This window comes from Pocillopora damicornis, chromosome 12 (assembly GCF_964200805.1).
Source record: "Pocillopora damicornis chromosome 12, jaPocDami1.2, whole genome shotgun sequence".
Lineage (NCBI taxonomy): Eukaryota > Metazoa > Cnidaria > Anthozoa > Scleractinia > Pocilloporidae > Pocillopora > Pocillopora damicornis.
In genome coordinates this window covers 15,613,188-15,639,707 of record NC_142681.1, presented here as the reverse complement: position 1 = coordinate 15,639,707, position 26,520 = coordinate 15,613,188, and the positions used below count along the sequence as shown (strand labels likewise).

Genomic DNA, 26,520 nt, shown 5'->3' with positions numbered 1-26,520 from the left:
TTTGTGAAATTCCCCGCACTCTTATTTATGGTGAGTAGGAAGGCTAGAGAACCAGGTGTTTCAGATACGGAAAATAGAGCGAAAAGAGAGGAAGATTACCCTCCATTCCTGCTACTATTTTGACTTTCTTTCGTCAAGCCCTATTTCAATATTTTTTTCATTCCAATTTGGACCCTACGAGAAGCCCGAAATGGTCATATAAGCAGTTTGCAGTTTGATGGTCAATTTAACAGATTGGGCTGAGAGAGGCTGAGGGGAATTTTGGGTATCGGTAAAATACCAAACTGGGGTTGGAACATTTTCTTCGACCCAAGGGAAGTAGGTCCTGGGACATGTGTTTTTTTTTATCGAATAGTCTTCTAACACAAGTATTTTTTCCGAGATGTCCAGATAAAAGCGTAACTCAATCACGTGTTACAACTATTCACTAACAAAGTTTTATAAACACATTCTTGACGTGCGTAGACTGAACGATTGCAAAATTACTTAAGGTTTGGTTTGATTTCGGAAGTCCCCGACCAGTAAAAATTTCCATTTCCTTCATAAGGTGATAAACACGTTACTTCTCCCCAAAAACTTATCAACTTAAACAGCGTTATATTGACTACAACACCAAATTCTCTGAACTCATTTATAAAGAAACGAACGCAAGCCATAAAGGAGAATTATTTATTAATTATTATTACATCTGGGAGTTTTCGAGTCAGTGGACCATCTAAATATCGTTAGTGAGTCTAGGTGCACAGTAGGAAAAGTACTACTGTGAACACAACCGATCGATAGAGCGCTTTTCGATTGAGTATCGTAAAACAAATAAAAAATGAAGGAAAAATATCGCAAGGAGCCAGTGAGAAGGCAGAGTAAAAACGAATAACCTGAGTAAAGCGCGCGAAAACCCGAGTGACAAAGGTGCGATTGGTTTTGGTTTTGCATCTGATTGGTTGAGAAAATAACGCAAGTTTTCTGGAGCAACCACAGAGCGAAGTAAAGCGTAACCTAAAAAGGCTGGGATTACTTTCGACACACATTTTTAAAATTATTCTATAAATTAAAACAATAAATCGACAGCTAATTTCGCCCAAACTATTGGCGTTTTATACACTGATCACTAGGCAGAAACTGATTTGCAAGTTCTCTGCAAGTTTTCGTTCCCTAAATTTTTAAAATACTTCTTCCACCAGTTCTCCATAATATGCAGTAATTGTCTTTAATTTCTTGTTTAGAAAATTCTGCTCAATTTCCACCTTACCACTTGGAGCAGCAAGGGATAACAGTTGTTCGATGTCGGCGTTACGAGGCATGAAATAAGCAATGTTCTGCGTGATCGATTTGGTTGCTTCAAAAAGTCTAAAGCCATCCAATGTTATCATAGTTCGAATGTCAAACACTTCTGCGCTGGTATAGTTAGGTCCGCCCCATGGCGGGCTCAGAAACACCACGTCAGCGTTCAAGCGCGGTATCAGCCTCGTGTAATCACCGCAAATAAACTCAATCCGATCTGCCACTCCATACACTGTGGCGTTGTGATGAGCGAGGGCGACCTTTACAGGGTCGATGTCAATTGCTATGACGCGTTCGCAGGTGAAGGCAAATTGAATTGCATTTCCGCCCACTCCGCAGAATGCATCCACGATAAGGTCACAACGACACCGTTCTGCGATATGCTTAGCTATGCGCTCGGGAGTCACAGAAAACCAACCCTCTTTGTCCATTTTGATACCTTTGTCAAATCGCGAAAATAAGCGGTACCTCTGCGCCCAGTACTTGGCAATTTCTGGATCTTGCTGAGGATCTGTTATCACCTTAACACCATCAGTAGTGTCCTGGTTCAAGAAAACTTTGCGGTGATCATTTGAACTAAGAGAAGCATTATTATGGTTGTCTACAGCGTCAACTTGACGATCCTTCATATTGTTTCCAACATCCGAGTTTGAATCAGATTTTCCGCCAGAATCGATATGTGAATCACATAACTCTGGTTTTAAATCGGTTTTACCGCTTAGATTAACATTTGAATCACTATTCCCGCTTAAATCTGCATTTGTGTTATCTTTACCACTAGAATCCGGACTTGAATCAATTTGACCGCTTAAATCCACGCAGCAGCCTATGTCTGTATCTTGGTCATGTTTAAAACCCCTCTGATCTTCTGATTCTTCTTGTGATTTCTCCTGAGCATGAAGTAGTGAAGGCTTCTCACCCTCTCGAGTGAAACAATGTATTTCATCATCTTCATCATCTTCATCATCTTCATCTTCAAATCTAAGATGTATTCCTTTCGGTTTGGGAACTTTCGACACCTGGTGCAAGTTTAGAAAATTGTTCTTGGTCTGAAGGTCTTCTACGGGTAATATCAGTTTGGCACTTCCACTAGGGACACTTGATAAGGTTGAAGAGCAGGAAGTGTTAAGAGGTAATTTGCGAGACACCTTCAAAACAAAACAGAACCAAAAAAATTAATTAATTAAGTTTTTGCCTCCTTGTTCTTGTTACTTCATTTCTATCCTTGTGCGCCCTAACATTAGCACTCATATTCTCCACACTGTTCTCTTTACAATTCCTATGGTACTGACAAGGAGAATTTGTTTGACAATCAGAAGCTTCAGAAATTGGTGATAATTTCCTTTATTCTCATTACCTTAACTTTTGATTGAAGGGTGATACTGTCAAGAGAAATTAGGTCTTGAACCCAGACCTCTCGATCTACTATGCCACTGTGTCTTCCACATAATAATAATAATAATAATAGTAATGCTGCTGCAATAATAATAATAATAATAACATTAACAATAAGATCAGATACCTTGAATCCCATCATTTCATATGCTCTCTCAAGACTCAAGGTATTTTCTTCTTCCACATCCAACTCATGGGCCCTTTTCAATTTTTTGCATTTCTCTTCAGGTGGTGGTTCATTTCCATCACATGATTCAATCTTTCCCCTGGAAACTTGCCGTGGTTGCAGCCTGCTGCCTGCATGTGCTGTTGACTTTGCTGCTGAGTGGCTAACCCCACCACATCTGCCTTTCTTCTTCCTCCTTGGTTTTTTTCCAGATCCATGTGAAACAGTGCCCTGGTGTTCATCATTGAAAGCAACAGACTTGTCTGGATCATCTGCAGAGTGTTCTAAATGACTATGGAAACTGTGACCCATCTCTTTTCCTAATCCTGAATCACAGCCTTGGTCTTCATCAAAAGTATTAACAGACTCATCTGGATCACTTGTGAAGTGATCTAAATGACCATCAAAACTGTAACCCTTACTTGCCCAATAGTGGTACTGTTCATAGTAATAATGATGTACATCCTGGTAATTTTGTTCCCAGAGTGAGTTTACTTCTGTTTCTTTTTTTTCTCCATTCAGTGAGGTGTTTGCTTGGGTATCACTTTGGACCTCAGTGGAAGAGCTTGCTTCTTCATCATCTGTTAAACAGTTATTACTTTGAGCACTAACAATTTGAGGATAAATTGTTTTCCAGCTTTCCCATACCAAAGAGTAACCATATATTTTCCAATACTGTTCCCAGCCACTGTCATAACTGATGTTCTGTTCTGTGGTATTATAATTATAAGAATGAGAGAGAGTTTTCTTTTCTTCTGTGTCATCAAGAGTATGAGTTTCAAATTTGCCATTAGATTGTTCAACTACTAAAAGACTTTTTCTTCCTTCTGGGACACTTGTTATAGGAACAGGAATTGTAATATTCTGAGAATCTGTAGCTTTTGCACTTGAATCCTGTTCCTGTTGGTACACTAATTGGCTTTGCTCAGCTGTACCACTCTCTTCAGAATTCAAAACACAAGGGGTTTCCAGCATAAAAGTTCCCTCTGTTGTTTGCATTCTCTCATCTTGTTCAGAATCACTGCTTTTGCTGATATCTAATTGTTCCACCAGCTGTAAATCGTTTTGTTCTTTCACTTGACTTTCAGGTATATTTTCAGTAGGAGCACTATCTTGATTCTCTATGCAGTCCTGAGAAAAGAACTTCACAGAAAAATCATGTGAACGGGTACATTCTCTATCGACTTGGTGTTCCGACATTTCATCTGATGGTGGCATAGTAACACTTGAGTTCTCCTGCAAAAATTTCCCTCCACTGAACTTGGTATTGTCCATGTCTTCAAACAAATTCTTCTTTCTTTGAATTGGACTTTCATCATGGAGATCTGAGCAACAATGGGGAGTTACTGTTTCCTGCTCTGGTATACACAGACCTGAGCAACCCTCATCAATTTCAAAATTTGCTGAAGGAAGTGCAGTATTTATCATTTGCTTATTTGCCTCGCACTTTCTCTTGCTGTCTGTTTTATTGAACTTTGTAATTTGCTTTTCCCTTGGTAAAGCATCATTTTCTTTACTTTTACTTAAGCCCTTTTGTCTCTTAGTCTCCCTACATGATACAGACTGCAAAGACAAAGAGATGAATGTATTAGAAACAAGAGAAAATTTGTAATTGTAGCCAAATACTAGAGTAATAGCTTTGGCTTCAGTTCCTGCTTATGCCACAGATCCTATTAGAATGCTTACTAACAAGCCATGAAGAGTACAAACCTCTTTCTCAGAACTCATGCCACAGAAAGATGTTGGCAAACCCATCTTCTTCATTAATTCTAGCTCTTGGAACAGAGTCTCATCAGATTCATCGATGTCATCAAGATGCATTGTCTTGTACATGCAGAGTTAATGATTCAAGAATGAGTGATTAGCATCCAAAATCTCCTCAAAACATCATTGTTGAATCAAAAATCAGGGTTTTGAGAATAAAGGAAATGACCACCATTTTAAAAGGCTCTTGTTTAAATGCAAATTCTTCTTGTTCATCTCATAGGGAATATTTTAAATACAGTATGGGAATACATATACTGATGTCAAGGTGTAAAGGGGTTAAGATCTAATTAGTAATTCTCCTTACTATCTGTCATACAATTCTTATGATGTTAGTTCAGAGAATTTGGTATTGGATCAACTAATAATCCCATGATTGATATTCTTCTCTATTCTCATCACCTTCCTGCTTGATATTGTATTGATATTGTAAGGAGAAATTCTGTCTTAGTCACTTGTGGGAGTGAAAGGGTTAAACAATTTCAAGAAATGTCTAGTATTTAAATGTGAGGATCATTTCAAGTAAGCTTCATGGGACAGTTAAAAACCAGAAAAATTTTGAAATGAAATGAAATGATGATAGATTATTATGAGCTATTTTAATAGCAATGGCACTCTGATTCATAGCATCTGCACATGAAATGCTTTTGGGGTACAAGTCTGTACTGTATTTCAACACTCTCTGTAAAGTGTTCTGGGGAATTTGTATTCGCAAAAAGTCCGTTACATATCCAAAAATTTACTCAGAGTTTTCCTCACAAGTGCTATAGCTGTCTTTAAGATATTAAGTGTAGGAATCCTGCTGAAAATGATCATGACCGAACATCTACCAACACTCCATACTGTTCAGTAATCTTGTTTGACTATTGCAGCATAAAATAGATATTTACCTCAACCTGGACAGCTATTTGTTCTTCTTTTAAAATTCTCTTTTCTTCTTTTACATACTTCGAAAGGTCTTTATCACTGTTCATTAAAAGTAAGACATTGTTGAAATGGGTATTTTGAAATCGAGCATTGTAAATTACTGCTTAGCTGCAAATGAGTAAATCATTATTTATGAAACAAAGTGATTCTCTTCTCTTTCTGCTCTCAAGAATTGTTGATTGTGGGATTTACCAACCATTTTCAAGCTAGGAAGCACCGTTTTTCGACACATATCTACATCCATCAAATGCAAATTGCTGTCAGAACACTGCAGCATAGCACCATACCTTAGTAATGCGCGTGTACAAAAACATGTGACAACTTCCGATGGTATTGTTTCGTTAAAAAACACAGTCATTTTAGCGATGCATTTTCCACCAGCACTCATTTCTTGTTCCACAAGTCTACGATAATATTAACCCAGTGTCTGTCCTCCACGTGCTTTCTGGAACAGTTCGAGGAGGTTTATGACCGCCATACTGAAGTCAGTTTACTGTTCATGTAGGCTCAAGTGGAGTATCTCACAAACCCTTGACAGTTGTACTTGAAAGTTGCGACACCGGTGAAGTTTGAAAGGTTTGGAGTACAAGAAATTGCTCAAACAAGATTGGATGTGGAGTTAGTCAGGACACTTAACTTCTGTGTCATTTTTGTTCTTGTGGTGATATAATCCTTGTAGGTACCCCTTGAGAGGAACTCTCCGGGATCATGACCCACGGAGGGGCAAGCATCATATGCTAATTGGAGTAGTGCTGCCAAACATGAGAGCCTTCTTACATGCCAAACAGATGGCATTGAGAGGTCTTACAGGTGCCTGTTGATCACTAATAACCAGCTTTTATTGGAACTCCTCATGCAGTGTATGATAATATATTTGGTTATAGGTTGCTACAAAATGAGTGGAGGAGAGAGTGAGGATAAATACAAAGAAAGTTACAGAAGGGGCAGGGAAAGCTGCAAGTTATGAACTTTGCTCTCAGGGAAGGTATTTAACATTTTTGCTTCCAGAAGTAACCAAAAAGAAATTTCTCACTACGATATCACCGGGAAGAAGGAAACACATGAGGAGAGGGATAGTGCTTGATTCGTCACCATTGTCTCTAACCCAACATTACGAGAAACATGGGAGAGCAGAGAGGAGAATTGACACCTAGATCTGGAAGTGAAAGGGTTGGAGGAAACTTGGGTGAAAGGGTGTTGTTGAAATCATCTCATTCATGGCAAATGAGGGAGTAACCCCCACATTATGAGGAATTAAATTATCCTCGGTCAAAATTCTTATTTCATCATTTAGAGGAGATCTTAAGGATGCAATGGTGTACAGTGCAACCTCGATTTAACGAACCTCTATATAACGAAGTCCTCGGTATTACGAAGGATACTCTTCAGCCCGGCGAAAGTTACAATAAAACGTTTGAGAGAGAACCTCGATGTCGTCGATATAACGAAACCCTCGTTATAACGAACACATTCCAGAAGCCCAAATGTATATTATACCCCGATAGAGCGAACAAATCCTAGCACGTGGCAACAGACAAATGCGAAACAGACCAACAAGAATCAAACTACTTCAATTCAGTAACAACAGAACAACTTCACAGTTAACAGCTTATTCTAAATGCCGACACTGACGCTATCGACACATCTATAGATCCGCTTTATCCTCTGTCTATTATTAGTTCTATTAAGTTTAAATCAACCTCTTAATTTGTAGTAAAAGGTGTAAGAGGCAGGAATTTCTAGTCCAATGCCCTTGTTTCTCTGTTTGCCAGTGAATTCCACTGAAATTTGTCCTCCCTGCTTTAAAAACACGGTGCTGTAGCTATGAACAGACATGTACCGGCGGTGCAGTGTAGCTTCATATAGAAATTAAATGATGCACACGTTATTTACATTAGTCGTTCCGATCCCAAAATGCTGGGTAGCGCGACTTCACGCCACAAAAAATAATATAAAACAATAATATTAAAATCTATTAACCATCCCTCAATATAGCGAACATTTAGGTTGTTTTTCCACAAATTCGTTAAATCGAGACTTTCGATTTAACAACCAATTTCCCAGTCCCATGGCACCTCGTTAAATCGAGGTCCCATCGTACCACTGGCAGTGAAACCCATGCATTTCGAGCCGGAGACAAGTGTGAATGCACCGGAGGTTCGCAAGACTTCGTGCATAAAAAGACCTCTCACCTGCTTGAATTTTTCAGATGTCATTGCGCGTGATGAATGCTTGCTTGCTCACTAGTCTAATTGTCCAGGTGAGAGTAATAATATTCTGAAAAGAAGACAGTGTTTTCAGCGACAGCTATCAACATTTTGATAACCAAAGTTGGAGTCATCAGTAGAGCCGAGTGATTATCAGAGTCACATTACCCTAGCGATGTCTACCTATAGGGTCACTGTAACCTAAAACAGTCCTTTTCAGGACCACTCTCGTGCTGATCCACTGTTTCCTCCGCATTCAAACCATCTGGTGTATTTCCTTAGGTACTTTCCATGTTTGCCAGAACCAAGGTTTAACCCCTCAACTCCCAGAAGTGATTAAGGTTAAGATTCATAAATCATCCATATATTATCAGCAAACAGGTCACGAGAATACTCAAACTCATCAGGTAGAAGTTATCTTGATTTAATACCAAATTCTTGCGCCTAATTTATGAGGAAATGTCTTGTAGCCAGCAGGGAGAATTATCAATCAGATCTTTAGAGTTAAAGGTTAAATAGCGTGCACAGCACACCACTTCACCTGAAGAGTTCATAGCACCTTTTACAGCCACAAGGCTCTTGTCTACTAAATCTCACGAGATACTTTGCTGATTGACTGTTCACCATCTACCTCAACTGAATAATGAAGGAGACTTTATTTTGACATCAAAAATGTTTTACACATTTAACTCAAAATCTAACAAGTAACAACAGAAAAATCAGGCAAAACTTGACTTGATCTGTAACAGTTCTGTTCTCCTGAGGAGTTTCATGATGTTAACAGTCATTGCACTATCTGCATTATTAATTTACAAATGAAGGACAAAGTCAGAGCATGTAAAGACTGCTACAGTTCCAAACTTCTCCTTTCAAAATACTCCAGGTAAAACAGCTGACTAAATATTGAACAGATGATGACAAAACTACGTTAGTAAATTTCTTTCGAGTCAATACATAAAAATTGCATGCTTATAACAACTTATTCTTTAAAAAATGTTTCAAAGACAGAAATATGAAGATTTTAACATAAGACTGAAAAGGGTATAAATCTAAATGGAAGCTTGTTTGAATCAAAGCTTTCTCTTTCAGAACAATGAGGAATTCCACTTGTCTGGGAAAATCTGTAACAGATAATGGAAAATATTGTGAATAATATAATCAGAGACAGCACCACCAGTAATTTGCAGGGAATAATGCCTGTAGTTTATTAACAATGAACAATACTGCGACAAGAAAAGTCTGTGGGTATTAATTTTTTCAGATTTTAAGAATTGTCCTCAGTCCACAAAAATTAGTTCCTGTAGAAAAAATTCAGCAAAATAGGATGCTGCAAATTTATTACCTTATATCCTATTGAAAAACTTTGGAAGAAGGCAAGGCTTCAGGATGAGCGTGTTGTCGTTTTTTTTTTTTTAATTTTCTTTTTTTAATTTCATTATTGTGCAAACCACAGAGGGCAGAAAGGGTTTGGAGGTTCAACAGACAAAACAAGCAAACAGACCAATAGGAGTTCTGGAAAAATGCCTCCATAAAAGTAAAACTGTTGTGACATGAAGTTCCGGTCAAAAAAATTACATACTTTATGTACAAGTATTAGTTCATCTAAATTTTCTGCAGTTTGAAATGCAACTTCTGAAGAGACTTAACATGAAATTGAACTTCAAGTAATGAACTTTAGATTACAGATAATAATAATATACGATAAATATGAACTGATTTTTAATACCTGCTTACATAATGCCACATTTAGTAACGGCGTGGGCTACGTGACCTGCTCCTTCCTCTTGATGGCCACCTTTTGAAGGAAACAATGCACAAGGTGTTAAAAAGGATTTTTTAAATTTAAATGCATTTCAGGTCAAAATGCTCAAAACTTCTTTAATTTGTTCTTTCCTTTTGTTTTGGGTACATTTCCAGTCCCTTGACTGAGAAAAATATGAATCAAACTGGTTTGAGATCACTATGACATTAGATTAATTTAAACAGCAATTTGGATGTTTGCATGTAACAAAATATCAATGACGCACAAATTTCAGCATGTTTATATTTAATCAACAGCCACTTACACAGTTTCAAAATTTTACAGCAAAAGATACTTGCTTTATGGTGACGTTTTGACAAAAATTTTGGCCATTACACATTTTGATCTGAGTAAAGAAATATTCTACTACAAACTGCTGTATTTATTATACATCAAAGTTGATGTACCTGTCTTGCTCAGGAGACCTTCCCCCTCTACGTGGTGGTGACCTTCAACACAAAACAAAAACATGCATTGTCAGTTGGCATTTGTGCTTCTTTCTAAACCCCTGAGATACATGTTACTAATGGTCTTCTTATTCTATAGGCACCCCTGTGAAAACAAAGAATATCAATTTTGAGAAAAAAACTGGATACAACCACCGAACTCTTACCAAAAATTCAACCACAGTTTTAACCCTTTCACTCCCAAGAATCCATTAGTAATTCTCCTTACTGTCTGCCGTGCAATTTACATGATGTTAGTTTGGAGAATTTGAAATTGGATCAACCAATAATGCCCTAATTGATATTTTTCTTTATTCTCATTACTTGTCTGCTTCATATAGTCCTGATAGTGTAAGGAGAAGTTCTATCTTGGTCACCAGTGGGACTTAAAGGGTTAACTCCATGCATGCTACAAGTATGGTGCTTGAAATTTCTTCATCATTTATAACAAAGACCAGTACTTCACAAATGACCATAAAAAAATAATGCCCTGTAATAAAAATTTACACTTGTACTTGAAAGTAGAGTAAGTTAGGAAGCAACATAAAATAATTGCAAGATGTTTTTACCAATTTTAACCACTGAAATTACATTAAGCACTACCTGCAGTTGCTAATGTAGAAGAGGAAAACTGGGTTTCCTTGTTAAAGAAAGCTGATGTGTTGTTCACATGCTGAAGTGCAAAATTAACATTGCTGGGGGAGGATGACATTCGAGGAGAGGTGTGCATGTTGCTCTCTTATGAAAGAACCCTGGCAGCACTTGGTAACAATTCAGTGATGCCGATTGAGACACTCCTGGTCCATACATATCAGAATCCGAGGGTACAAAATCAGGGTGTGGTGATTTTAGTTATGGAGGGAGGTTGAGTTGAAAGGTTTGATTCCAGGTGGATGAGAGCAGGTTTTGGAGGTTGATTGAAGGAAGAATTGGAACTGGCCGTGTTGATGTTTTTTTGTTGCAACATCTTGAACTACTGGAAATTTGGATGGAGTACAAAGGTGATCTAAATCACGACACTTTGTTGAACTTGCAACTGCAAAAATGTAACAAAGATGCGAGGACGAGGTATGGATGAACCTAAAGAATAACCCAAATAGTTATTTTGGTGGAAATGTTAACTAGTATTATGGCTACAGATGACAATCAGCACCCCCAGCTGTAACAAAATATTTAACATTATCACTGTTTGGAGTGAAATCTTAAGATCCATGTTATAATATTGAATGGAATTGGGTCAAAATGATTTTTACACTAGACTTAAGTTTACTTCACATTTGCCTTAGTTGAGGATACATGATCAAAATTCTTAACCCTCTTGATACTAAGAGTGACCAGTGCCTAATTTCTCCTTGCAGTAGTTCTGCTGAATCATTTATTTTAAGATCATAAGAACAAAGAAAATTACTTACAACCTAAGAAGCTTTGATTGTTAAACAAATTCTCCTTCTCAGCACCAATGCAAATGTATAGGGAATAGTATGGAGAATACAGATAACGATGTTAGAGTGTCAAGGGTTATAAAAGGACAAATACGAATAAACCTAGCTTTAATTCACTTCAACCTAAATGCTGTTTTATTTACAAAACAATTTTAGAGGTATTTATTGATTTCAAGTAAATTTGAATCAGAGGTTTAATATTGACTTCAAGCCCTGTAGACAGATAAAGACACTTTGAAATGCAATTTCAGAATGTAGCATTTCCATAATTTTGTAACATTTTCAAGGGAAATAGGGACAGGTAACTCAAAAAGTATTTTCAGTCTATGCACTGTTACATTCTAATAATAAATCATGACAAACCTAATCACATAAAGCAGTATTCATCAAATGAAAGTTTCATTTTTGAGAAAAAAAAAGTACTTCTTTATTCAATATTCTTTAAAACTAGAAAAGTTTTTCAATTTCCTCTCCCTTGTATCATGATCATGAAGGTTGAAGGAAACCACCACAGAAGTATTCCACAACAAAGAAAAACCTAAAACTAAAGGTAGTAAAATTCTGCACCGATAAGCTCAAGTTACTCCAAGGCAATCTCACTAAAAGGACAATTTACTTACCTATACGGTGATCTGGAGCGATCATCATAACGGTCATATCCTCCTCCTCTGTCCTCAAAATGTCTGCCACCACCAGAACGGTCACCACGGTAACCACCACCACCCCCACTTCGACCACCACGGCCTCCCTTGTGTCGAGACATTTCTACTCTTATACGGGCTCCACAGACATGCTTGCCATCTAGGGCGTCAATGGCATCTTTTGCATCACGCATGTCATCAAATTCCACAAAGGCAAATCCGGGTGGATTACGGGCAACCCACACATCATGCAGTTTTCCAAATCTTTTAAATTCTTTCTCCAATTCATCCTTTCGTCCATTTTCCCCAAGGTTTCCAACATACACTTTGTATGTTCGTGGAGTCGACATCTGCAGAAACAAATCATTATCAATAGCTTAACCAATTGATCCCTAAGAGTGAGTACCATCTTATATCACCCTTGAATCAAACATTAATCCTTTACACCCTAACATTGATCAATATGTATATTCCCTATACTGTCCTCTATACATTTCCTATGGTGCTGATAAGAAGAATTTGTTTCATAATCAAGAGCTTTTTTAATTGATGATCATTACCTTTATTCTCCTGACCTAAACATGTGATTCAAGGGTGATGTCATGAGGAGAAATTATATGCCAGTCATTCTAAAGGGCCAAAGGGTTAAGGGAATGAGAATTGACAGATCATCACTAACTAAAGAATCTCTTGATTGTTAACCAAATTTTCCCTCTCAGTACCAGAGGAAATGTATAGAGAACAGTATGGAGAATGTGTATACTGATCATGAAGTGTAAGGGGTTAACTAAATATGCCTAAACCTTAGTATCTAGGATCAAAAAACATCAAAATAGAACTTTAAGCTATATTGATTGTAAAAGTTCATATGCTGTTTTTTGATGCTTGTAAATGTTGGCCTAGAAGAATTGAGGTGGAATAATTTATTACATCATCAAAATGTAGTCAATGATTTTTGGATTCTTCTCTATCATAGCTCAGGTAGTATGTCAATTTTAAGGACATTTTAAATTTGATTAATGCAATTTCTCTTGCTTTTTTTCACGGAAAAGTGAATAGTTAATGAAATTAATTCTTAATCAGAAGTATGTTAAACTTGGTGATGCGTTAAAACACTGACTACATTATCAGTTTGAGTACTGAAGTGTGAAAGTTTTTGTAGTGGCGACTGGTAGAGTGATATTTTGTTTTGATCATCTGTAGAAATAAGATAAGCGAACTATTATTAAAAGCTACATTTTCTGCAACAAAGGATTAGTGCATAACCAACACTGTTCGATAAGGAAGCCTTCGTTCAAAAGGTAATCTATTGCTCTCGCCATTGTTTCTTTTGTATCAAAGAACTAATAGCGATCTTTCCGCGCGCATTTTAGAGTGCTCAGAAAGAAACAGCTTGAAACAGTTATTCACAAAATTGACGAGTAACTGCTGAAAGACTTGGTCCCTATCCCCGAGAAGGAAAGCAGGTACGTCGCAGAAGACAAACAGCAACGGCTTACTTCTTAAAACTGATATCACATTAAATTTCACTTGAAAACTGAAGCAACAATATCTCGCTTTAAGACAAATCTTTCGTATAAGCTTCGCACTTGATCCGTGGTCGAAACCACACTAAAGTTTGTCTCAAAACTTAGGAAAACAATTCCTATTTTAAAAACTACTTTTTTCCTAACGAAGGCAAGGTAAGCTTCAAAGGCGAGTTCGACGAGAGAAACACTCCGCATTCTACAAGGTGAAACGCCACATTGAAACAACTGGGTCGAAAATCCACACGAATCCCATATTCAGCTACCTGATTGTTTTAAAACATACAACTAAAAAACATCAGATCTTGGGGTGTCTGTTACCTCTGAGTAGAGAAGTAGATCTCAAGAAAGTAGCTCCAAATGGTATGAATATAGGCTGCAACCTAAACTCGCGTTTATCGGCCTTTCAGTTGAGCGAGCGTTTCATGTGCTTTCACCAGGCCTACGCGGTCAACAAAACACGAAGACGAGGCGAAACGAAACCAATAGGATAAAGGGGTAAGTTTCTAAAGAAACTGTGGTGCTGCGTCGGTGGGAGAGTATAGCAGGTAATTTTGTGTTAACAACTGAGTTGAAAACGTAAATTGGCCACCGTAAAGAGTAAAAAAGCTGGCATTTCGAGTGCTAGCCCTTCGTCAGAGCGATTAGTCGCTCTGACGAAGGGCTAACGCTCGAAACTTCGTCAGAGCGATCTGACGAAGGGCTAACGCTCGAAACGTCAGCTTTTTTACCCTATACGGTGGCCAATTTGCGTTTTCAACTCAGTTGTTAACACTAGATTACCTGGGAAACCCAATAGGGTTTACCTTGGAAAACCGGGAAATTTTTTTGAATTTGTCTATCAGTAAAAATTAAGTTATGATTTTGAAAAATATGACATCTTACGTTTGTGATTAGGATTCAGAATGTTCTAAGTCTGGCGATTTGTTGTGATTTAGTGTCGAATTGACCCACAAGGAGCACACAAGATATTTGAGTCGGCAAGACTTAAAATTTTCCAATTTTTTTTCGTTTCCGTTCAGTCTCGATGGATAAGCGAGAACCACGCGAGGGGTGCCGAAGTAATAAAATTGAGTTCAACGGAAAGGAGAGAAGATAGAGAAGCCTTCTTATGTAGTAAACCTCGTAAAATGGGTTCTTTTCAACATAGTTAGCGGTCAGATAACAAGCGATGTGCTGCGGAAGTAAGGTGAGGCAATTTTATTGAGAATGTGACTGTATTTTTCTATTCCAAAGAGCGGTCGTAAATTTCGCAAGATGATCATCTCACAGCTGGAGCTTGGGCTGCCTGTGATTTCACGGAAATTTGATTTAAATAGAAATATATATATGCAGCTTAAAATTCAATCCTCTATAGGTGATAACGAGTTAAAAAATATATATATATATATTTCCTTTGAAAGTGACCTATCAAGGTCCTCACTGATAGAGGTCACCTCTCCCACAGTTTCAGATCGCACTGGAGCGCACGAGAAGATTACGGCGTAGGTAACGTTGAAAGAAAGTGAGTCTACCGTTTTTAAAGGTTATGTAGCTCTGGGTAAACTGATTACTTCGCTGTAAGTCTATTTCTGTTGTGGGACAAGATGACAGTCCTATCCAATCCTGTCGTTAGGTCACATGACATTTCTTTCATCACGACAATCCGGATGGACATAATTACGAAAGCGACTTGCCGATACTACAGGACTAGAGTAGAGAGGCGATTTTGTCTCTTATTTCTTGGTTTTTGAGAGGAAGGAGACCTGAGTGGTAGCACTAGCGCCTTGACTAGTGTCGAATGTGAAAAGGTAGGATTTTTTTAACGGTACTAACTCATTCGCTATCATAATTGAGGTAAACGCCGGTTACGGTAGTTATCTTGTGCTTTCGCGCCTTTAGTAAGCTTTGCTCTCACGTCCTTCATTTTTTTCCTGACGAATCTACTCTTGTCTGCTCTTCTTGAATTCTAGAACAGGATAAAAATTGATTTCTTGGCTTTTTCGTTTGTGATTACTACTATACGTATACGTATAACTAGGAGAAGGTCAATCAGTGTCGAATTTTGATTCTTTTGGTGGCACGTGATATTACATGGGTCTACACGAGTTTCAATCCTCTAAATTTGCCAAGTCAATAATGTATGTTTTAATCGAAAAATTCTCTTGGTTTTGGAATGTTTACGACTGATGTCCGTTACTGGCCTGGCAAACGTCCATAATAGTACGGGTGGCCTGATCCCTTCGCTTTACGAGCGATAGAAAAAGATATATCAGCCAGGCATGCAATTCAACATTTCCTTTAACGAGTTTAGTTTTCTTGTCAAAATAATTTGTTTTAGATCAACGAACTTTCGTAGATAAACGAATTTTCATCGTCACCCTCTCGACGTAGAATAGTCATGATAGGTTATCGATCGTGGCATTTCAATCGCTCTTCTGTCAATTTACGTTAGGCAGCAAGGTCGATTGATTTTCCCTGTATAGTAAGCTGAGTGCACGGTTGGGTTGCATCACGTGTGTGTTGGTTGGTCAATTTTGCGGTATTTCACTACAAAGCCCGTCAAATTCAAAAGTTTGTTTGAATTGAAATCTTTCCCACTGTTTGAACCCAGAGATACAATAAATATCTCACTAACCTGTTTTCTCAGTCCATATTGTAGGTTATGGACCAAGTTTTTTCCGCTTTGCACTAGGGCCATAAATCCAAGTGGAAAAAATTTGGTCGGTTACTTACAGCACGGACTGAAAACTCAGTTAGTAAAAAGGTTAAACATGATTACTGAAGAAAAATGCAGTAATGTGGACTGTTTCAAATGAACATCAAGTCTGGTGTCTTTCTTTTCATTGAGATGCAAATGGATGATTCTAAAAATTATAGGTGATCAGAGCAGGAGCAAGAAAATGAAATTGCAGAAGTTGAAGTGTTTCCTGTGGTCTGTTCAAATGCTGTGCCCTAAGAATATTGCATACCATCACGGTTTCTACCATGTGGTCAAGAGAATAAAATGCAAAATTCAATTCACTGAAATTACATTCAAAGAATCCATTAATGTCATAACGATGTTTACATTCTTAATTAGTAGCAACCTTTTTGGCAAGACAAGAGAATAATTATTTTCAGCACCAGTGAGCAGACAACAATATGATTTATTATGGTACTATGCGTGAGAAATTTTTTCATTTGTCACAGTGATTGAAAAATGGGTTCACTTGATAATCGCATGGATGATTTCAAAGTTTAAGTCATTGTGAAGATGATCCTGATCCCATTTCATGCATGAATTTAAGAAATATTCACCCATCAGGTGTTCTTTAAACATTATTTCATGCATCATGAATTTAAAAGGGAGAACTTGAAATTTTGCCTAACCTTGCGTTTCTGTTAAATCCACATGTCACAGACTGATTTTTGGCTTAATCAAGCATCACATATAAACCACTTACCACCTTCCTTTTAATGAAGTGTTGAGTAATCAGCTCCAGCAAGCATTCTTTACAGTGAATATCTGTTTAGAGACTTATCTTTGCCTTGATGTTAAATGTAAAAAAATTAAACACAATAATAGGATCATTGGCCAGGATAGACAGAGATTTTTACTTTATAGTCAAAGTAATATCTTGATGGGAGATGAATACTTTGAATGATTTGCCTCAAAGGCCAGGCAGGTCTTTTATGAAATGCTTGCATTAGATTTCTTTCCATGTGCAATTCCATGTGAAATTATTTTAAGCCTGGATTACCCTAATAATAAAAACCAATAAAGTGCACCTGCTTCTGATGATTTATTCAATGAAGTTTTGAATTTTCTCCCGTATTGCAAAGAATAGTCCTCTCTCATGAACTGTTTTTATCAGCAGAGAAATTTTCCCCAATTGCATGGCATCAAGTACAGTTCCAATCTATTGAATGAAAAACAAAATTCACAAAAGTAGGAGATGGAATATTTAACGTAGGTATGAAATTCTTCATGGTATTATGTCTGTTCATAGCTCAATTCACTCTGTCATACAGGTTTTGTTGCTTTTCCCATATCAGCAAAAATGTTTCTTAAGGGTGTTTCTTGAAAAAATTAAAAAATTTGTTGAACTGATTTTGAAAGCCTTAACCCAAGGGGTAGCTGGCTTCTGATCTCTCCTTACAGTAACACCCTTGAATCAAACATAAAGGTCATGAGTATAAAGGCAGTGATCACCAAATTGAGAAGCTCCTGATTGACAAATAAATTCTCCTTGTCAGCACCATAGGAGATGAGAGAGGACAGTGCAGAGAATATGAATACTGATGTTAAGTTAAAAAGGGTTAACACAGAGTTCTTTGTAGCTCACTGGCAGAGCATCAGAACAAGCCATCTGTTATGATTTGAATGAACAGACATTTCTGAGTTCCACTTCCTTTGCCAATAAAGGAAGAAACCATTTAACTCTGTACTGAAAGCTGACTGTTTTACACAAGGAAGAATTATTGACAGGTTTTGGTCAGTTAAAACCAAGAAATTCTGAAGAAGTCATTTTTTCTGATATGAATTTTTTTTGTGTGAATATTTCTTTTCAGCACCCTATGCAAAGGTATATAGGATAAATGTTATTGTTAGGGAATTGATGACATGTATTTCTGACAGAGTTGTTAACATATGTCCATTAGTGCAGTTAAGGGAGGGGGGGAAGGGAGGAATACCCTCCCCCCCTCCTCAGCTAAATAAATTTTTTTTTTAATTTCCAAGTAACACCTTAAACTCAAGAGGTAACCCTTCAACTCCCAGAAGTGATCAACATGTAACCTCTCCTTGCAATTCCTATAAGTTGTCTTGTAAACAGTTTATGAGGACAGAGAAGCTTATCAGCAAGAGGGTGTTATTTTGGAAATAGACCAAATTCTCCTGTTTAATTTACAGGGAAAAGTATTGTTGCAAGTAGAGAGAATTACTTATTGGATCTTGGACATTCAAGGGTTGAGGCCTATTTTGGTTCTACAGAACAGCTTTAAACAGTAATAATTATATCATAAGGCAGAAAAGTTTAAGTAAAGAGTGAAATTTAATACCTGGCAGTGGTTATACAGCCCTGTGAAGCAGTATTTATTTAGCAAACTCTTGCAGAAGTAGTTTGTGGTTTTATGCTACTCGTGTTTCCGCTGTTTCTCTAATTTGCCGAATAAGGTGATGAGGTAAATATATCCTGTCGGAAAGCCTTTGCCTTTTTGCATACGTGAAAATTGATAATCTTTCATCACCGATTCGGTCGAGGTTAAAGGATCAAATTGTGTGAATTTACTAGGATTGGAAGTTAAAATCACGTGATAGCGAGGAAATAGCATAGCTCAGCGAGCGGTGATGCAGAGTGTATTCACTTCTTGGCTGTAACATTCGCCACTAAAAACAGTCCGAATCATCAGATCTTGAGAGAGTTGTTCAAATAATTTGGACTTCATTACTAAAACCAGTAAGTGTTATGAAGATCCCTAATCTTTTTTTTAGCAAACCGTAACTTTTTACATTGAGCATAAAGGCGTGACGAAGGATGTGTGTTGGCATGTCGTAACTTAGTTAAAAATTAAACAACACTATCTGTCTTGGTCCTGAGAAAAACTGTAAAAGGAAGCTAGGGCTGATGTATTTCGAGCGACGTGTGTTTTAACATAGCCGGCTTTTTTCTCAGAAGGAAATATGCCTAATTTTGTTTGAATCTTAATCCAACTGTTGTCATTTATAATATTCCAAGTTTCAGAAACTGATTTTTATAATAATCGAAAGCTCACGGAAAGTGAAACGTACAAAGACGCCACAAAAAGAAACGCGAGTTATTTTGACCACAGTTACCAATATTCGTGTCTAGTTTATTGCAAACTGAACACAGTATGATTGATGGTCGAGGTCATTTTGTGTCATTTACCGGCCGGTTGATAAAGTATTGCGAGAGAAGTTCTTCGCGTTCTTTTCTAAAGCGCCCATCGTGCACACTAGAAGGAAAGAACGCGGCAATGGGAAAACTTAAAGAATCAGTTATTGTGTCGAAAAATGCTGCGGAGCACAGTTCTTAGAATGGCTCCATATGCACCGGATATCTCGTAGAGGTCTGCTAACGGAAATGCGGACTGTGACTGGCAGCCAGATCGAATGCTTTGGGACAAAAATGTTATTGTTTAAAGGTGTTGTACTCGATAAAACCCTCACCCTTTTTGAGAATGTTTCTCGACTTTTCTTATTTGCGTTAAGTATGTATTTGCATTGTGGTCAGGCTGGAAACACGCACCGCCATAATCAAATATACTGTCGGTCAAAAGTTCAAGAGAACCTCAACGCCGTCGTTAAATTTACATGACTGTACTCTGGAAATTATTTTGTGGCCCTTCAAGGGAACTAAAAAGGCTTTCGGTTGTCAAGTGATTTTTGAGAGGTTGAATTTCCATAGATTTTGTTAACGTGGACTAGTTATGGCATCTCGTGCGAGAATTCTTCTTTACATTCTTGTATTTGAATATTTTAGGTGAGTTAATCATTTTTTTTTGCTCTCTTTCTTTTCTTACATGCATCGCTTTACTCTTCTCTTGCCTATTATTCAATCGTAGGATGACATCAGAAGCTCTTGAGAGCTTTTTGAAGGAGATTACCTCAATCCTTTAACCCCCAAAAGTAACTTGAATCTACTTTCTCCGTACAATATCACCCCTGAATCACACGTCAAGGTCACGAGAGTAAAGGAAATGATCACTAACCTAAGAAGCTCGTGATTGTTTAACAAATTCTCCTTGTCAACACCGTATGTCTCAATTTTTCTATGTGTTAAAGTGGTGAAGTAAACGATAGGTTTTTACCCAATTAGGGCGCTTGTTATATCTCAGCACGCGTTATTTTATCACGCTTTATAAAATATCGCGTGATAATTGACCAGGGTCAGGGTAATGGGTTCCTGCCAGGGTGAAACCCGAAAGAACTATCACGCATAGAAATCAAAATTGAATAATGTAACCGTTTTGGTATAAATCTAACAGTCGTTCAAAACTTAACAACAAGACAGGCACGTGATTGCGTTTCTTTTGTTTTCTCGCATAACTCTTTATCCATCACGGAATAGTTAGCGAGTAGCGAAACCAATCAGGTTGTTGCATTTGAAATAGAAGACTGGAAGAGTCTTAACCCTAAGCTTTGACCCTTTACACCCAAACATCAGTATACATTTTCTCCTTACTGTTCTCTATACATTTTCTATGGTACCGACAAAGAGAATTTGCTGAACAATCAAGAGCGTCTTTAGCTGGTGATCATTTTCTTTATTCTCATGACCTCAATGTTTGCTTTAGGGCTGATACTGATAGGAGAAAATTGTTACTAATCACTCTTAGTGGTTAAAGGGTTAATAGGCCATTTCCGAATTACCTTTTGCCTCTTTTTCAAAACGAGGCCAGGTGCTCAACCATTCGCATGGAAATGAGTTTAATTTGCATGTGAATGAAAAGTTATAATCATATGGAAGGATGAGCACCAGGACTCGCTTTGAAAATGAGGCAACGGTAGTTCGGAAATTCTCGTTAACGTCTAGACCAATCAAGTGCGAAAACTACAACCGATCTCAACTTGGTCATTCGCGTTTTCCCGCGCTTCAAGCGGGTTGCCTGTTTTACTCTAAGTCCTCATTAGTAGATGTTAACCCTTTAATTCCCATGAGTGACCAAGACGAAATTTCTCCTAACAATATCAATACAGAATCAAAAAGACAAGTGATGAGAACCGAGAAAAGTATCAATTAGGGGATTACTAGTTGATCCAATACCAAATTCTCAGAGGTAACATCATGAGAATTGTATAGCAGACAGTAAGAAGAATTACTAATAATATCTCAGGGTTGAAGGGTTAACCTTGTTCCGATTGGTTGTGATTAGTTTGGTGTTGGTTTTTGTTTTTGTTTTTTTTGTTTTTGTTTTTGTTTTTGTTTTTTTACACACAATTGAATGGGATTATTCGCATGCGAGATCTATCATTTTGTTTTTCTTTTTGATAGGGGTGGACTACACGCTAACGCTTGAAGATCGGAGTCTAACACCATCCCAACATGAATCTTTATTGGAAATACATGGAGTCTGCTCCGTCTTTTCTTTACGCCTTGTTGTGCTTCTCTGCTATCCTGATATGGACTCTGTTTGCTATCCTCGCGCTGCCATTTTGGTTCTTGTTCAGAATTCTGAAATGGTTCCAAGGGGTTTGCATTACTTACTGGGGACTGGGGAAGTTGTTGGCTTGTCATGATGTACCCTTTCTTCACGAGACCGAGTACAACCGTAATTTTATCAATGGCCTGTTTGTCGTTGATGGGACGATTGATATGGAAGAGTTCCGTCAACTGATTATGTCCCGTGTAGTACAAAATGTCGAGGAACCCAGCTACGTACGCATGCGCAAACGTATAGTTCAACGTTACTGGCGTTACATTTGGCAAGACGAGCCGGATTTTGACATCAAAAAGCACATTAGGCGATTAGAAGGTGGTGGCCCGCGTAGCGAAGAAGATTTGCAGAAAATGCTTGGTGAAAATTTTTCATCATCGATGCGTGAAGATATTTCTCCCTGGGAAATCCTAGTGACGCCTCTAGACCTCCCAGGGAAAGATCAGACTGCAATTTGTATAAGAATCCATCATGCAATAGGAGACGGTTTTGCTATGATCGGTCTGTTCGCCAGGCTCATGGACAAAAAGCCAGAGCTGCTGCGGGTCAAGAAACCCGTGGCCACCCCATGCGACAAACAAAAACAGGTAAAACAGGTTTTACCCTGAGATGGAGAAATTTAGTCAAGGTAGCTTACGAGCAGGCCCTCAAAATTAACTCTTCGGCACGAGTATTTCTTCGCCCGCGGGAAAGTATGAAGCCTTGAACAACGCGAGTCGGCGAGAGGTCCTGCAAGGAGTCTGGCACTATTAGCATCATCAGTGCCAGACCCCACAAATCTCTCCTCGACACGTCTCAAATCTTCCCGGAGGCGGTGAAACGCGCGTCGTGCAGTGTGCAATGAGGGCCTGGTTGTAGGCTTTACACGATCTAGGTGACGGTGTCTTCTCCTGGCAAAAGGCCCTACATAGAGATCCACCAGTTTTTTGGAGCTCTTTTCATCTGTCGTTAAACCAGCAAAGTTTTACATACTTGCCAATTCAAATAAAAACAAATATCTAGAGAAACCACTAATTTAGGACTCGAATTGAAAACAAAAACGGAACACAAAGCGAAGTAAAGCAAAATTAAAGCAGTCCGGGATTACTCTCGACAATCAATTTAACCCTTTACATCCTAACATCAGTATGCATATTCTCCATACTGTTCTCTATACATTTCCTAAGGTGCTGACAAGGAGAATTTGTTTAACAATCAAGAGCTTCTTTTGTTGGTGATCATTTCCTTTATTCTCATGATCTGAAATGAATGATTAGGCACCATTATTGTAAGGAGAAACTAGATGCTGGTCATTCTTAAGGATTAAGGGGTTGAGATAGCTCTAATGTTTTTGAAAGGGGGGCAAGGCACAAAACATTATTGCCATCTTACTTTGCTTTTGATACGTGTTGAAATCTATCCTGTTCTTCGCCTTTTTATTTTGTAGGTATGGAAAGCAATTCTAACAGGTCCGTTAGCTCTTCTGAGCGTAGCACTCTCTACAGCTGACAATCCCTTCCCAGCTACGAAGATGTCGGGTGAGAAGTGTTTCAGCTGGACAAAGACTATTGACTTGGAGCTGGTGAAGGAGATCAAGGCACGAACAGGTGGCAACACATACACAATTCAATATATTTCATTTCTTACATTGAGGTGATCGGCTTTGCCGGATGACATTTGAAGCTTGCAGAACAGGGTTATATTTTGGCGTTTTTCTTGCTAGCAGATGAAAGCGCGATGCTGTAGCAAGAAAAACGCAAAGGGTTAGTCAGCGCGAGAGAGGGGGCTCTTCCCCCACGTGCGTTTCTCGCTTGATTTAGTACGACAGGTGATGTAGCTTTAAATTGGTTTTTGTCTAAATTAAGATGATGTTTATCGGTATATCCATCACGCATGACTCCCTCTTCGCGCTCACCTCGCGTTCGAATAGACACGCGAATAAGCACACTTGTTCTCTAAGCTAGCGGCTGTGAAAAAAAATTAATAATCCACATCGCAATACTCCCTAATAGCATACCAGTTTTATTTCCATTGCCTTAGCTTGCTCTATGCTCTCGATCAGAAGGGACGGGTGGAGTAGCCAAGAAATACCGGTCGCAGAAATATAAGGATATTTATCAAAATTGAGTTAAACCGTTGTTCATCAAATCCGCGTTCTAATCCATTTTCAACTCCGCTCAACATTTTTTTTTCTAAACCGTTGTCAAGAATCTCATGGCTAACGCTGGGGAAAAGTTAATTTACACCAAAAACCCATTGTCGCCTAGTATCTAATTTCTCCTTACAATATTACGCCTGAACCACACATTAAGGTAATGAGAGTAAAGGAAATGATCATCAACTAATAAAGCTCTTGATTGTTCAACAAACTCTCCTTGTCAGCACGGTAGGAAATGTAATGAGAACAGTAGGGAGAATGTGCATACTGATGTAAGGGTGTAAAAAGGTTAAGAAGGTGGAACGAGTTTTCTGGATCAATCACAGAGAAATGAATAGCAAACCCAATGCAATCGCGGATTATTTTCGACATTCAAATTGAATCTGATCATATTAATTCGCGTTTCTGCCCAGGAACGACCGTCAATGATGTTCTTTCAACCTGTTTGGCGGGTTCGTTGCGTCGCTACCTCAAATCGCAAGGTTCAAAACACCCAGATGACATCCAGATCGCCATCACCATCAACACGCGCTCCCCTAAGGTCCTGTCGCGTGACAACATACCGCTCGAGAATCACTCGACTGGCTTGTTCTACAACCTTCCCGTGGGACTGGCTGACCCATTCAAGCGTTTGCTTGAAACTAAACGGAGAATGGACAACTTGAAATCTTCGTCAGACTGGCGTATCTTCGGGCTCATCTACTCTCACATCATTGGGAGATTGCCCGATTTCATTGGCCGTTTTTCGTCGTTTTCGCTGAAGCGTCACTGCTCATTGATTCTGAGCAACGTGCCCGGCCCCCTGACGCCATTTGAAATTGGCGGGAAGGAAGTGAAGACCGCCATAGCTTGGCCCCCATTGGTCAGTGATACTGGCATGTCCATTGCAGTGTTCAGTTATGCAGGTACACTGCGCATGGGCGTATTGTCCGATAAAGCTGTACTTGCTGATCCCGGTAAACTAGCGGAAAATTTCATCGAGGAATTTGAAGAGATGTACGAGTGCGTGATGAAGAGCCCAGTTTTGGATACACAGACCTCTGCCAGTAAGAAGTATTTTTAATGATTATCACTGGTGGGGGGGGGGGGAGGGGGTGGGTGGGTGTGGGGTGTGGTGAGGTTTTAATTATTGCGCATTTCGATTAAGTGTCGTAAAACCGAAACTAAACTAATCACGCCAGCCAATCAGATGAAAGTAAAATATCACAAGGAGGCAAACTGATCTCAAAATAAAAACAAGAAAACTGCTTCAATCGCGGAAAAACGTGAATGATCGAGTCGCAAAAAGAAGAAAACAGAGCCTCTGTTTTTGTGTCTTATCGTTTTAGAGGATGGCGAACCACGACAATCTCGCCTTGCTTACGACGCTTAATCGAAAATAGCAAATCACCAGTGAGTTTTTATCTAGACCTAGTTTACTCTTAGCTAATTTATTCCCACATAGCTCTTATTAAATTTAGAACCTTATTGAAATTTTCCTTTCTTTCCTTTTCTGCAATCCGTTTTTAATCTCAACAGTAACCGTCTCTGTTAGGTGATCTAGTTGAGTGTCTCTCTCGTTGGAGGTTCGACGTTAATTTAGCGGTTATAATTTTGGCAGTCTCTTTCTTTTCTGTTATAATCATCGCAGTCTCTTTTCTGAAAATGATAGTACAACACACAAGAACCGAGACGAGGCTGACAAAATGGGCGAGCAAGACTTCTCACTCGCTTTGTTCATTTTGTCCGTTTCTCAGACACATTTTTCTTGACTTTATCTCATAGCGCTCAGCAACATGATAATTCCAGCTAGAAATGTTACCATTACAGTTGGTTTTCCACAAGTGTGAATTTGTTACCTTAACAAACATAAATTCCAGGCGTAATTTTGGCGAGCGAGTGCTCAGTGTTTTCTGAACGAAAATTATGGGTGCCATCTTTGAAGGTTGGGGAAGAGAAAGAAATTTGTACCTAGGGAACGGTCGTCGGTCAAAAATAAGGAGTGGGGTAGGGGTGAGGATGTGAAGATTAATTTATATCACACACGCATGTTGATTGGTTCTTACTTGTGATCTGTTTGAGGATAGACGCATAGATGATGTCATCGTAAACGACATCGTACTTTTTTTTTTCTATCAAATCAAACATTGATTCTAAGTTTGCTTGGGTCTGTACAGTAATAGATCACATAAGGCGTGAACATTTTGGTAAGAACATCAGTGACACACTCGGCTGCGCCTCGTTTGCAGCTTCTTTGTTCGTGCCACATTTTGTTGTTGCCTGTCACCCATTTACTGAACAGGCCCACGGGAACGTGGAATCTGTTTATTATTCATACGAATTACAACCGTATAATGCAATAACTATGATTTAAATAACATAATTTTTCAAAATCTATAGGCTTTTAGGGGAAATCTACAGAGTTATTTTTACTTCCTTTTTGAAATCCAATTTATTTCTAGGATTCGAACGGAAAAAAAGATATACCGGTTTTTGATTGGTGGGGGGGGGGGGGGGTCAGGGGTTTCATTTTAAGCCGGAAATACTGGTTACCAGCGGTTAACCACCCCTAAGATATCTTATCGCCGTCTTTTAACCCTTTAACCCCTAAGAGTGACTGGCATTTAATTTCTCCTTACTATGTCACCCCTGAATGAAACATTGATGTC

General features: G+C 38.5%; 3 protein-coding genes across 9 annotated transcripts; 1 reads left to right on the top strand and 2 right to left on the bottom strand.

Moving 5' to 3' along the window:
* Positions 1-655: 655 nt before the first annotated feature.
* On the bottom strand, positions 656-6,037 carry LOC149036700 (trimethylguanosine synthase-like). The gene is made up of 5 exons (XM_089189762.1): positions 5,821-6,037; positions 5,497-5,572; positions 4,553-4,666; positions 2,804-4,405; positions 656-2,429 (listed from the first exon to the last, which is right to left on the bottom strand). The coding sequence occupies exons 1-5, from the start codon at positions 5,919-5,921 to the stop codon at positions 1,161-1,163; spliced, it is 3,162 nt and encodes a 1,053-aa protein (XP_089045888.1). The 5' UTR covers positions 5,922-6,037; the 3' UTR covers positions 656-1,160.
* Positions 6,038-8,372: 2,335 nt separating this feature from the next.
* On the bottom strand, positions 8,373-14,056 carry LOC113683911 (serine/arginine-rich splicing factor 3). 2 transcript variants are annotated; one of them, XR_016181788.1, is made up of 6 exons: positions 13,918-14,056; positions 12,050-12,420; positions 10,591-11,067; positions 9,949-9,990; positions 9,467-9,535; positions 8,373-8,861 (listed from the first exon to the last, which is right to left on the bottom strand). XR_016181788.1 is itself a non-coding variant. In XM_027201198.2 (5 exons), exons 2-4 carry the CDS (start codon positions 12,418-12,420, stop codon positions 9,487-9,489), a joined length of 462 nt encoding a protein of 153 aa, XP_027056999.2. In that variant the 5' UTR covers positions 13,918-14,056; the 3' UTR covers positions 8,373-8,861; positions 9,467-9,486. The 2 variants fall into 2 exon arrangements, 1 of the variants encoding a protein (XP_027056999.2); XM_027201198.2 differs by lacking the exon at positions 10,591-11,067.
* Positions 14,057-15,222: 1,166 nt separating this feature from the next.
* Positions 15,223-25,116, top strand: LOC113683901 (uncharacterized). Of its 6 annotated transcripts, none has more exons than XM_089189755.1 (5): positions 15,251-15,386; positions 17,433-17,527; positions 21,573-22,322; positions 23,162-23,321; positions 24,286-24,967. In XM_089189755.1, exons 3-5 carry the CDS (start codon positions 21,624-21,626, stop codon positions 24,933-24,935), a joined length of 1,509 nt encoding a protein of 502 aa, XP_089045881.1. In that variant the 5' UTR covers positions 15,251-15,386; positions 17,433-17,527; positions 21,573-21,623; the 3' UTR covers positions 24,936-24,967. The 6 variants fall into 6 exon arrangements, with proteins under 6 accessions (XP_027056990.2, XP_089045881.1, XP_089045879.1 ...); XM_089189753.1 differs by having other exon boundaries at positions 17,433-17,531; XM_089189757.1 differs by having other exon boundaries at positions 15,258-15,386; positions 17,436-17,527.
* The last annotated feature ends 1,404 nt before the right edge of the window (positions 25,117-26,520 follow it).

Bases quoted from the DNA above. Each gene is read 5' to 3' on its own strand.
- LOC149036700 (XM_089189762.1), bottom strand. From the start codon at position 5,921: ATGAGTGCTGGTGGAAAATGCATCGCTAAAATGACTGTGTTTTTTAAC. The intron at 4,406-4,552 runs GTTTGTACTCTT...TTGTCTTTGCAG, and splicing joins GCATGAGTTCTGAGAAAGAG to TCTGTATCATGTAGGGAGAC. The intron at 2,430-2,803 runs GTATCTGATCTT...TTTGTTTTGAAG, and splicing joins ATGAAATGATGGGATTCAAG to GTGTCTCGCAAATTACCTCT.
- LOC113683911 (XM_027201198.2), bottom strand. From the start codon at position 12,420: ATGTCGACTCCACGAACATACAAAGTGTATGTTGGAAACCTTGGGGAA. The intron at 9,991-12,049 runs GTAAGTAAATTG...TTTGTGTTGAAG, and splicing joins CGCTCCAGATCACCGTATAG to GTCACCACCACGTAGAGGGG. The intron at 9,536-9,948 runs GTACATCAACTT...TTCCTTCAAAAG, and splicing joins AGGTCTCCTGAGCAAGACAG to GTGGCCATCAAGAGGAAGGA.
- LOC113683901 (XM_027201189.2), top strand. From the start codon at position 21,624: ATGAATCTTTATTGGAAATACATGGAGTCTGCTCCGTCTTTTCTTTAC. The intron at 22,323-23,161 runs GTAAAACAGGTT...TTTATTTTGTAG, and splicing joins CATGCGACAAACAAAAACAG to GTATGGAAAGCAATTCTAAC. The intron at 23,322-24,285 runs GTGGCAACACAT...GTTTCTGCCCAG, and splicing joins GGAGATCAAGGCACGAACAG to GAACGACCGTCAATGATGTT.